The following is an 11,522-nucleotide window of genomic DNA, read 5'->3' on the forward strand; positions in this document are numbered from 1 at the left end:
GACTCCAACTCAAAAAAAAAAAAAAAAAAAAATTAGTCAGACATGATGGTATGCGCCTATAGTCCCAGTTACTCAGGAGACTGATATGAAACCATCGGCTGAGCCCAGAATGTTGAGGCTGCAGTGAACCTTGATCTGTCACTGCACTCAAGCCTGGGCAACAAAGTGAGACTCCAACTCAAAAAGAAAGAAAAAGAATGTATATGTATGTGTGTGTGTGTGTATATCTACATATATATGTGTATATACACACACACGTTTTGTTGTTGTTAAACTCAATTTGGGTTTGAAATCATATTTGATTCATAAAAGGTATGGAGTAATATGTAGTATCACCCTATTCTATCCTTGAAGTGGTTTATATAAATGTGGCTGTTATTTGCCCTATGGGAGATCTGAATAAAGAAGAGGAAGGGAGGGAGGAAGGAGGCTCCTGGGTGATGCCTCTAGAGCTAAGATGTGTGTGCAGGGGGCAGAGACAATGACTAGGTGAATCTTTAGAAAGAGTGAATTCTTTAGAGAGAGTGGGACATGAAAAGATGACAGGGGTTGGAGGGCAAGACTAAAACCACCAAGGGGTGGGGTTGCAGCTCGGGTGGAGGATATCTGAAACAAACAAAGGCTGGCAACACTCATATGGCCACACTGTTTTCCACCAGGCTGGGCCGCAGGTACTCGTAGGGCAGGTCCAACTTTGCATTCCGGATCTCGATTTCCTTATCCAGGGCAGCCAGCTCCTCCCTGAACTTCTTCAGCACAGCCTTAGGCCCCGGCCCCGAAAAATACTCCTCCTCATGCTGGCCCAGAGCCACCTAGGATGGAGAGAAAAAGGCAGTGAGAACCTTAAGATCCCCGGTTTGGAGAACCACCCCTCGCAACTGTCTTCTTCCTGAAGGTCCCACGCGATTGGCTCTCACCATAATGGGCTGGCGTCGGCCTAGCTGCCAAGTGATGGACATCTGGAGAGAAGCCTGATGAAAGTTGGGCAGTGTTGCCATCACGGTCTCCAGCGTTGCATCCTTGGTGGTTGGCGGGGGCAGCCGCATTGTGCAGGGTGCATTAGGGACCCAAGAATACCAATCCAGCTGAGGAAGGACAGGGATCAACGTCTGTTAAGCATGAAAATCCCTCAGCCCACTTGCACACAGCACCCCTCTCACTCCAGGCCACTAATTCCCAGCTGCCACCCTCTGGTAAGTACCTGGCCCAGGTGGATGGAGGAGTGTTGACCAGTGCAGGTGAAGATGCACATGGTGACAAAGTGACAAGCCTGGTCCCGAGACAGTAAAGAGACAGGAAACCCTGCAAGGGGTGAGGAGAGTTAGAAACTATGAGGTCAGAGAATGAGGCAGAGCTCAGAGGATGAGGCAGAAGAAGAAAACAAGAGGGGTAAAAGGGGATGCCAGCAACACTCAGTAACTCTTACGGAAATTAACATGAGAGTGGGTGGGGGTGGGGAGAATGGGGAGCTCTGCTGGGAGGGTCATTCTCAATGGGGTGCCAGTCCTAGCTACCAGTTCCCAGGAGTCAATGAGGCTAGCTTTTCAGGTGTTTAGCAAGCTGGTCAACAGCACGTTGGTAGCCACAGTGGGAATATTTACACCATGGAAATGGGCAATGCTACAAATCAGGCCTTTTTTTTCCCTAGAGAGACGATTGTTAAACATGTATGAGCAACCACTGATTCCAATGAATCTGGGTGCCAAGGGGTTCTCAGTGTGTAGAATGGGGACCTGTCTTTAGCCAAGAAGGAACGGAATCTGGGAAGGCCTTTGGAGTTTTCGTAGGTGTTGGAAATGCCTCTGGAAGATTCTATAGAAGTAGAGAGGATTCTGGGGAGCTCTCTTGTGTTTTGTGTCTGAGATCTCAGGGTAGGGCTTCTTCTTACCTCGGTCCTGGGCCCCTAGCAGCCCAATTTCAGTGATCTCTCTACACCAGGTCTGCAGTTCAGGGTCATCTTTCACAGCTGCGTCTGTCTCGTAGTGGAGATTCACAATTCCCTCCACATACCTGCCAGCCAAGGGGTCAAGGCCAGAGAGCTGAAGTCAACTCTGCTCCTACTCACATGACTAGGTCAGGGCCCCAGCCCCCAACCAAGACACAGACATCCTGTTCTCTTAGCCTTCTCTCCACCCCACCCCCACCCCCACAGGCCCTCTCTTCCTGCTTGCCTCACCGATAGATGATTTTCCAGAGCTGCAGCGCATCTTGGGCATAGTAGGAAGACTTGACTCCCAGGAGTCCCCGGTCAGCCAAGTCATCAGGGGGACAGAATGAGCTATAGGTTAGAAAGGCTCCAGCTCGCTTGAGCAGCTCCACATGGCCTCCACCACCTGTGCTCACCACCTGGAAAGCAAGGACCGGCAAGGTCAGGTGAATTAAACTGCCCTGAGGCCAGAGCAAAAAAAGAGTAAAGCCCAGAATCTCCCTTCCTCTCTCCAAACCTGGTCGAAAACTCCGAAGTCGGAGACCAGCCCCGTCCTGGCCCGGATGTTAATTTCCATGGTGTATCGCAGATGAGGAATTACAAGCTAGAGGGAGAAAAGCACAGGAGGGCAAAGTCAGAAGAGAGCTGTGGTGGTCCCTGCAAGAAACAGGGGCTGAAAAACAGGAAAGGCACCAGGTCTTCAAGAAAAGCAGACTTGAAGTTTAGTGGCCCCTCAACAATAAGAGCTCTCAGTTGATTTACATCACCTAACTCATTCCACAACCATTGACTTAGCACTTTATGATAACTGAACAAAATCATTCTCCTTTTCATATTTTTTCCAAAGGTCTAGACCAAGGCTTCTTGCTTTTTTTTCTATTATCACCCTCTAAGGAGCCTTTGGAGACATTTTTTCCTAATCTCACCACCCACCCTATGAAATTTTAGTGCTATATATATACTGTATATACACACACACACACATATATATATCTGTTTGTAAACTCATTATATCTGTCCTTTTTACATAAAAATAAGATTTTTCACCATCACCTCCCATTGCCCTTATTGAAAATGGATGGTCAGGCCAGGTGTGGTAGCTTATGCCTGTAATCCCAGCAATCTCGCCCTGAGGCGAGAGGATTGCCTGAGTCCAGGGGTTCAAGACCAACCTGAGCAACATGGCGAGACCTCGTCTCTACAATAAATAAAAAAATCAGCCGGGCATGGTGGCACATGTCTGTGTTTCCAGCTACTTGGAAGGCTGAGATGGAAGAATCACCTGAGCACAGCAGGACTGAGGCTGCGGTGGCCATAAGCGTGCCACTGCCCTCCAGCCTGGGTGACAAAGTGAGACTCCAACTCAAAAAAAAAAAAAAAGAAAAGAAAAGAAAGAAAATGGATGGTTTAACCACTGCCTGCCTCCTGAACCTCATCTCCTGCCTCTTCCCTCCACTCATTACACTCACCTTCTTTCTGTTCTTCAAATAAGCTTATTCCCGCCTCAGAGTCTGCGTGAGCTAGAACACCACACCCCCTTGATCATCTCTCGGCTGGCTTCTCACAGTCCCATTCTATATCATCTCCTCAAAGGAGCCTTTTCAAACCACCCGATCTAAACTTGCCACCGCATCATCCTACTCTGAGTCTCTGCATCATACTTATCCCAGCTGATGTATTACAATGCAATTTGTAGTGTCTGTTCGCCCTTACCGGAATTGAAAATCCCAAAAGATCAGGACCTTGACTGTCCTGCTTACCATTAGTATCTAGAATGGTTCTGGCCCCACAGGAGACACCCAATAAATGTTTTTAATGGGTTAATATTTTGCTTTCATTGTCCGTAGTAAACTAAGTTGCTGTTGTTGGCCTGAGTGCCTCTAACTGGCCTATGTCACTATTTTTTTTGAGTCGGAGTCTCACTCTGTCACCCAGTCTAGAGCCCAGTGGAATGCAGACTCACGGCCACTCCAGTGTTGACCTGCTGGGCTCTGGCAATCCTTCCGCCTCAGCCCTCCAAGCAGCTAGAACTACAGGCACGCTCTACCATGCCTGGCTAATTTTTTTCATTTACTGTAGAGACGAGGTCTCACTAAGTTGTCCGGGCTGGTCTCAAAACCGTGGGCTAAGGCAATCTACTCGCCTCGACCTCCCAAAGTGCTGGGATTACAGGCTGAGCCACCAAGCCCAGCCTATGTCACTATTTTAGAACTCTTCAAATACTGGCAGGAAAAAGTATTTTATGTTATTTGCATGGACGCCTCTCTTGGATGAAATCTTCAGTCATTTGCATCTACTGTTTATGTACTGAGCTTTATACATAAAGAAAGCAAAATTTTTTCACCCCTTTTCCCCGAGAATAATTTTTACCCCCCTTGGAAGGTGATATCACCCACTGAAAATGCACAGGAATCCATGTGTGCACTCCCTCACTCTCTTATCTTCCATTCCTTGGTTCTCTCCATACCCTGAGAGTCCATAGACAGGGACTCTCCAGAGGTGGGAATGTGCCCTGGGGCGGGGGGGTGGGGCAGGAGAGAAGGGAATAAGAAGTTACCTTGAAGATAGGATGTATCGATGGAAGGCACCTCATGGTAGCCACAGCAAAGACCTCAGCCATCAAGTGACCCCTCAACAGATGAGACTGGAGCTCATGAAGCTGGAAGTCAGAGCTACGGACCCAGCATTTGGCCAGAAGCCAGACCATTGGGGGATCCGTGGGCAGGAAAAGCGGAGGTGGTGGGGATCCTGGGCTCGGCAGTTGGAGCTGGAGCAGGAACAAGAAGTTTGGGGAAAGAATGGATGAGACCCAAACGCCCAACAATCTCCCCCCTTTGGATAATTAACTTCTCCCTTTGTCCGTCAAATGTGCTTAGTTTTCTCTGTCTCACTGCTGCCACCTCTCTACAGCTGCCATTTCTTCCTCTCCTTTTCCTACCCATTCGGTGTGTTAACAGTGTACAAGCTGCTCTGCCCTCGTCCTTCTGCAGCAACTGCTCTTCTACTGCTTTCTTCAGCCTCCACTTCCCCTTTCAGTCCCCTCAACGTGGACAAGATTCAAACTGCCTGCTTCCTTCATCCCACACTGTTTCTGAAAATAGTCTCTCTCCAATCTTTCAACACTACCTCTACACAAACGACTAAGTCTCTAGTTCTCAGCTGCCTGCTAGACAACTTAAATGTCTCCCCATCACCTCAACATCCCCAAGATAAAAGCCTACCTCATCGTGTCCTCTTCATTTGTCCTGTTTCTGCAGGCACCAGATCTGACTCCTCCCTTTCATCTCTCCTTGAGTTTCCCTCTGTACTTGCATCTATCTGACCTCTCCGGCCCTGTGGTCACTACCCACATCTGAGCCCATCACCTCCCCTTCAGGCAAGCGCTGGAGCATGTCAGCCTAATCCCTGTGTCTAGAATCTCCACTCTCCAATCCATCCTAAACACAATTGCCTGCACAACATGCCCTCAGCACCTTCCACAACAGCATTGGCCACTTTCCCATGTCACACTCCTTAGCTTGACTTAGTCTGGCCCCTCTCACCTCACATTATTCCACAACACTCCAGTCCCACTGTCCCCAAGGAATCTCCTGACTCCTCCACCACAGTCTCTCTTCCCAACCCATCTTGCCCCTGGGGACAGGTCCTTCCCCTCCCTCCTGTTTGTCTAAGACCTGACCTTCCTCAAAGGTTCATGACATTCACCCCTCCCGATCCCTCCCAGTCCTCAGGGACTTCCTGAGGATTGGAGCTTTTCAGACTTGCCCAGTCTGCTCTCCAGTCAGATGGCAAACCCCTTAAAATCAAAGACTTTGCCCATTCCTCCATTAAAGTTTCCTCCAGTAGCTTAGTACAATGCCTTTGCAGATAGTGGGCACTCAGGGAATTTGGATTAGAGCTGAGCAGAGAAGGCTAACCACTGGGGTACGGAAATCCTGAGTCCTCTCACCTGGATGACCATGGGCAAGAGTTTCCCATCAGGCTGCAGCTTCAGCATGACCAGAGGGGCAGCCAGGTGCTGCTGGCTACACAAGATGACATTAGCCTTGATCCCATTCAGCAGGGAGAAGTCCGCTTCAAACAGCGTGCCTCCCTGGATGGGGAAAGAAGGCAAGGGCTGCTATCAGCAGAAGGCATCTTCCTCCTACTCTTTCTCCACAGGGAGAAGAGAGAGAAGGGAACTAATTTGCTTCCATCTCCTACTTTGGACCAGATAATGGATCACATGCTTATTACCTCATAGAATTCTTATTCATAGTTGAACTAGCCTGTTTTACAGAAAAGGAAAAAGGGTCACACAGCAAAGCCACGGTTCAAATCCAAGTCTGCCTGACCCTACAATCTCATAAATTTTCTCTTAAGTGTTCCATGTTGACTCCTGATTACACAGTCACACCCCTCTAACTCTGATTTCTTACTCTGCACCCTCCCTGAATCCTTAGCATCAAGGACCAGTTACATTTCCTCATTTTGCCTCTGTTTCTAGCAACCATACCATCTTGCACACCCTCCCTCCACAGTATACTACAGTAAGTCCCTTACATTCAAACCTTCAAGTTGTGAGCTTTCAAAGATGCAAATGTACGCAAGTGTTAGTTCACGTGTCTGACATACATTGTCACACGTGTGCATCTTCAACAAGTGTTTGTGCTTTTGTGTACTTTACTGTACAGTACTGTATAGAGTACAGTATCTTTATTTGAAGCTCAGGATGTCTGGAATCAAGCATAAAAGCAGCAGTGGCATAGCTGGTACTGTATAGCTGATTGTGTTGGGTACCTAGGCTAACTTTGTTGAACTTACCAACAAACTGGACTTGTTCGTATGTCGGGGTCTGACTGTATTCTCAGATGGAGAGGAAGGCCATATGGCTGAAATTCTCCAGGGCATTGAGGATTTTCCTTCTTGCTGAGTGCAGCAAACTTGGCCCACAATAGATCCCATAGCAGTACAGTGGATGCTGCCCCCACCCCTATTTCGCCGTTCAGCCTCCTTAGGGCTCTGATGTTCATACCTTCAGCTCCTTTTCCAGTTGAGCCTGCAGTTCCTCCATCCCTGGAGGGAACACCAAGCGGCCAGGAAGGCAAGTAGAGCGCCTCAGCAGCATGGGGTTGCTGCCATTGAGAAACTGGTAGCCAAATAAGGCATCCTCCTTCCAGGAGTCTCGCACTCGCTCTGGGGAAGATAGCTGTTGAGCATGCTGTGGAATCTGAGCTCTTGGTCCTTCCAACCCCCACCAAACCATTCCCATTTGACCCCAGTCTCCCAGAGGGACCCAAAGTCTCTGGTCTCCCTACCCTGGTTCTTTCTATTCCCCCAGATTGGGTGGGATCTGAGGGTAAGGGTCCTGGGATAAGTACTGGGGCTGGGGGACTGACCAGCCAGTTTGCTCTGGCCACACCAGAAAATCCGGTTGAAGTCATCCAGATCATTCCAGCAAGTGAGAACATTTAAAGAGTCTTTGATAGCAAGGTCTGCCAGCCTTCAGGGAAGGATAGAGCAAAGAGTTTGAGCATTACTCTGAGAATGAAACATTAAAACCCCAAGCACCTATCTTGGGTCCAGCCGGGTGCAGCCCATAAGCCCATTGGCCTCCACTAAATCAGGACACTTCCCTCTCACCCAGCCCTAATTGCTCTTACCCCTTGGCCAGTGAGGCCTCAAAGTCAATTCTCTTGTCCTCCAGAAATCGCTCATCTACAGGGAGATCAGCTAATTTGGTCCCAGACACATTCAGGATTAATCCATCCTTCCAGTTACCCCACCTGTTGGGTAGAAATGAAATCAGGCATTAGTCATCCAAAAGGTCAACAGCTCACGGTGGGGTCAGGGGAGTAGAGCTAACCGATATAGCTTCCTTCTCTCTTCCAGCTCCTCTTCCCTGTACTTCTTGAACAGACCTTGAGGGTCGTCGACCACCGTGCGGCCTAGAAGTACAGAGAAGGGCTTGGGCAGTGACTTTTCCTGAGAGCCTCTCCCCTGTCCCTACCAAGAGGGCCTCCTGGGCACGTCCTTCTGTCTGGCCCCTCCCCCAGCCTCCATGCCACTCTGTTCCAGCTCAAACAACCTGCCTCTTCAACAACTCCCAAAGGCCCCCCGCCGCCCAGGTTCCAGCCCCACATCCACGTCCTGCGTTCTCTTCTTCACACAGGCACGCCTGCCCCTTCCACCCCGCCCCCCAGTGGCCTCCTCACCTCCACCCTCCCCACCCCAACCCAACCCCGCGCTCACCAGTGCCTTCCGGCAGGGCCAGGACGCCGTCGCCCTCCACCCAGCGGTAACAAGGGAACCTGAACTCGTCCCCGCTGTCCCCAGGGCCCCGCACGGAGATCCAGTTACAGAACCAGGCGTCATCCTGAAGGAGGCGCCGTTTGCGCAGCTTCACAAACAGCAGCTGCCCCAGGTACTCCTGCACGTCCACTTTGAATTCTGACTCCTACAGGCACAGAAGAGGCTCACGTCCGTGAAGCCTGCCGGAAGGCTTCCTCGGGCTTCCCCTGAACGCCCTTCCTCCGAGCCTCTGGGAAAGCGGCGCCAGGGGAGCCAGAAAGAGAAAGGGAGTGCGCCCATCACGCAGAATTCCTATGTGACAACCCTGTATATATACCCTTGAATTTTATTTTATTTTATTATTTTATTGATTGATTCATTCATTCATTTTTGAGTTGGAGTCTCACTCTGTCGCCCAGGCTGGAGTGCAGTGGCGACTCTGCTCACGGCCACTGCAGTCTCGACCTGCTGGGCTCAGGCGTGGGCTCAGGCGATCCTTCCACCGCAGCCTTCCAAGTAGCTGGAACTACAGACGCACGCCACCGCGCCCGGCTTTTTTTTTTTTTTTTTTTAGTAGCGATAAGGTCTCACCAAGTTGCCCAGGCTGGTCTCGAACCCCTGAGCTGAGACAATCCTCTCACCTCGGCCTCCCAAAGTGCTGGGATAACAGGCTTGAGCTACCGCGCCCGGGACCCTTGAATTTTAAAAAGTTTTTTTGATCTACAAAAAAAAAAAAAAAGCGGGGCGGGGGCGGGGAGAGAGAGGAAAGGAGTGCACGCCGAGCTGGTAGCCCCACGACCCCATTCCGAGGGACTGGAGGACCGGCGAAGAAGGAAAGGTGCGCTCCTTCCTCTCCTTTTTCCGCCACCGCGCCGCGCTCTGGGCGAGTGCACAGTGGAGCCGGGAGACGCTGCCGACAAGGCGGTCGCAGCGGCGAGACCCCCAGAGGCCGAGGGCCAGCGGGGCCTCTCCCGGCCGGGGCACAGGCTTCCGGGAGGACACCCGGTGTAAGCGGAGGCCTGGAGGTCTGGAGGGCTTAGCCAGGGCGAGTGAGGGAGGGGAAAGGCGGAGGGAGCGGAGGCGAAGGGAAGGCGAGCGGCGACGCGGTGCCGGAGCGCTAGACGAGGGGGGCTGATCTGGACCAGACCGCGAGGTTACGCCAAGGGCTTTGAACTCGGCCCTGGGAACACGCGGGGGCAGGGGGAATGTTATGGGGGGAAGGGGGGTGTACTGGGGAGAAATCGTTCTGGCTTCAGGAAGGCTAGGAAGGTCTTGGCGCAGAAGCAGCGGGTTCAAGGGGACGTTGGTGGTCGCGGGTGAGGCGACTTCAGGGCAGGATGCGGGAAATGCCTGGGAGGTAGAACTGGCTGCGCTCCATTCTTCTTTAGATGGAGGCGAACAGAGGGAGGAGGCGCGAGTGACACCCTGGGGAGACAGGAGGAGAGGTCTGGGAAGCGCGAAGAGAGGACCTCTTTCTTTGGGCATGTTCCTTTGTTTTGTTTTTGTTTTTGTTTTTCGAGTCGGAGTCTCACTCTGTCGCCCAGACTGGAGTGCAGTGGCCGCTCCCGGCCACCGCAGCCTCGCCTGCTGGGCTCCGGCGATCCTTCCGCTTCAGCCTTCCGAGTAGCTGGAACTACAGGCACGCGCTATCACGCCCGCCTTATTTTTTTGATTTGTTGTGGAGACGAGGTCTCACCAAGTTGCCCAGGCTGGTCTCGAACCCCTGAGTTCAGGCAATCCTCTCGCCTCGGTCTCCCAAATTAATGGGATGACAAGCTTGAGGCACCGCGCCCGGCATGGGGCACGTTCCTTTGAAGTTCCGAGGGACAGACATCGGGATCTGGGGATAAGAACTAGACAGGCGATGGGAATGTGGGGGCTGGCGGAAGAAAATCTGTAACAGGACTGGGTAGAACACCAGGTAGAAATGACGGAAGAGGGGAGGTGGTTGGGGAAATGGAGCGTGTTCTCCTGTCTTGGCTTCTTCCTCCCACCGTTCCTCCACCCCCACCCCCCATTCCAGCTCACCACCCACCTCACCCCAGGAGACAAAGCCCCCAAGGTCGGAGATCTAATAACGATAGAGAAGCTTTGAAATCGCTTTTAAGGGTGGAGAAAAGGAGAGAACCGACGGCCGCTCCTGGGATCGCGGAGTTTGGAGACAGGAGCGCTCTGGGGAATCAGAGGCGCAAGTCAAGGAGGCTGGGAACGGGACATTCACTGAGCACTTACTGTGCGCCCCCAATTGCCCTAAAGCGCTGTGGCCCCGCGATCTCCGTGCGTTCGCCCTCGCCGACGAGAAGGTGCCAGAGGCCGGCTAGGGTGTGTCCCTTCCCCGGCATTTGCCTGACTTAGGGCCAGGGGACCAACCCACTTCTCCGTCTCTGGAGAGCTTACCTTGCCCCGCGCCGGCCGCATTCGCATCCCGAGAGCCGCCTCGCCGTGCTGGCCAACCAGCCACAGCTGCACCTGGTTGTTGGAGCCCGCATAGAGCGAGGACCCGGTGGACACGCGGACGCGGTAGAGACCCATCTTGCCCAAGGACGTTTGGCGCTTTCTGAGGGGGACGGAAGGGTGAACGCGGCAAATAACAGAGCCCGAGACCCCGCCCTCTCGGAGGCCAAATGGGGTCGGAATGTGGGTGGCAGGTCTCCAACCAACCGCGCCTGGCTACCCCCAGCTCCACGCAGCCCTGAACTCAGCCGCAGTCCAAAAAGGCGGGGTCCGGGGAGGGCAGGGAGTGCAAACCATTTTCTGGGCGGGAAGGAGAAGCAGATGAGGATTTGGGCAGAAAACACGCAGGAGGAAGGACTCAACCTCTGGTACGACAGACAGATAGGGTGGGGGTGGGAGATATACGTGCGTGTGTGACGACACTGGGGCAAGCCTGGATGCTTGGGAAGCCCCCGTCTACATAAACACACACACACACACACACACACACACACACACACACACACACACGTTTGATTGCAGAAGTGGGCCAGGAGACCTAGTCCGGTGGCATTTGAGGAAGGTGCATTCGCGCCACCGAATTCACTCGACGAGCTGTGCACACTTGCCTTGCCTGCGCCAGGCTCTGGGACTCGTTTCTCTCGAGCGTAAAAGCCTCTGCTTTCCTGTTGCCTGCAGAATAAAAATCCCAAGTTTTTGGCACTGAAAGCCCTTAGTAACCTGGTCAGCTCTCCTCCCAACTCATTCCACTACACCCCATCATCTCCTGGAGCCATGTGTTCCCTAGAACCCGCGATGTTGTTCACCCGTAGAACCTGGCATAATTCTGTTCATTCTTTTTTTTTTTTTTTTCAGTTGGAGTCTCACTCTG

The 11,522-nt window shown here is 52.2% G+C and overlaps 1 protein-coding gene across 2 annotated transcripts; it reads right to left on the reverse strand.

The window, feature by feature from the left end:
• Positions 1 to 520: 520 nt before the first annotated feature.
• Positions 521 to 11,325, reverse strand: ALOX15 (arachidonate 15-lipoxygenase). 2 transcript variants are annotated; one of them, XM_008051659.1, is made up of 15 exons: positions 11,260 to 11,325; positions 10,595 to 10,754; positions 8,159 to 8,363; positions 7,773 to 7,854; positions 7,570 to 7,692; positions 7,306 to 7,409; positions 6,942 to 7,102; positions 5,877 to 6,020; positions 4,485 to 4,694; positions 2,445 to 2,531; positions 2,177 to 2,346; positions 1,889 to 2,010; positions 1,202 to 1,302; positions 918 to 1,085; positions 521 to 812 (listed from the first exon to the last, which is right to left on the reverse strand). In XM_008051659.1, exons 2-15 carry the CDS (start codon positions 10,727 to 10,729, stop codon positions 633 to 635), a joined length of 1,992 nt encoding a protein of 663 aa, XP_008049850.1. In that variant the 5' UTR covers positions 10,730 to 10,754; positions 11,260 to 11,325; the 3' UTR covers positions 521 to 632. The 2 variants fall into 2 exon arrangements, with proteins under 2 accessions (XP_008049850.1, XP_008049852.1); XM_008051661.1 differs by having other exon boundaries at positions 633 to 812; positions 10,595 to 10,750; positions 11,256 to 11,291.
• Between the last annotated feature and the right edge of the window lie 197 nt (positions 11,326 to 11,522).

This window comes from Carlito syrichta, unplaced genomic scaffold, assembly GCF_000164805.1.
Source record: "Carlito syrichta isolate Samal-C Ts95f unplaced genomic scaffold, Tarsius_syrichta-2.0.1 Scaffold217542, whole genome shotgun sequence".
NCBI classification, from domain to species: Eukaryota; Metazoa; Chordata; class Mammalia; order Primates; family Tarsiidae; genus Carlito; species Carlito syrichta.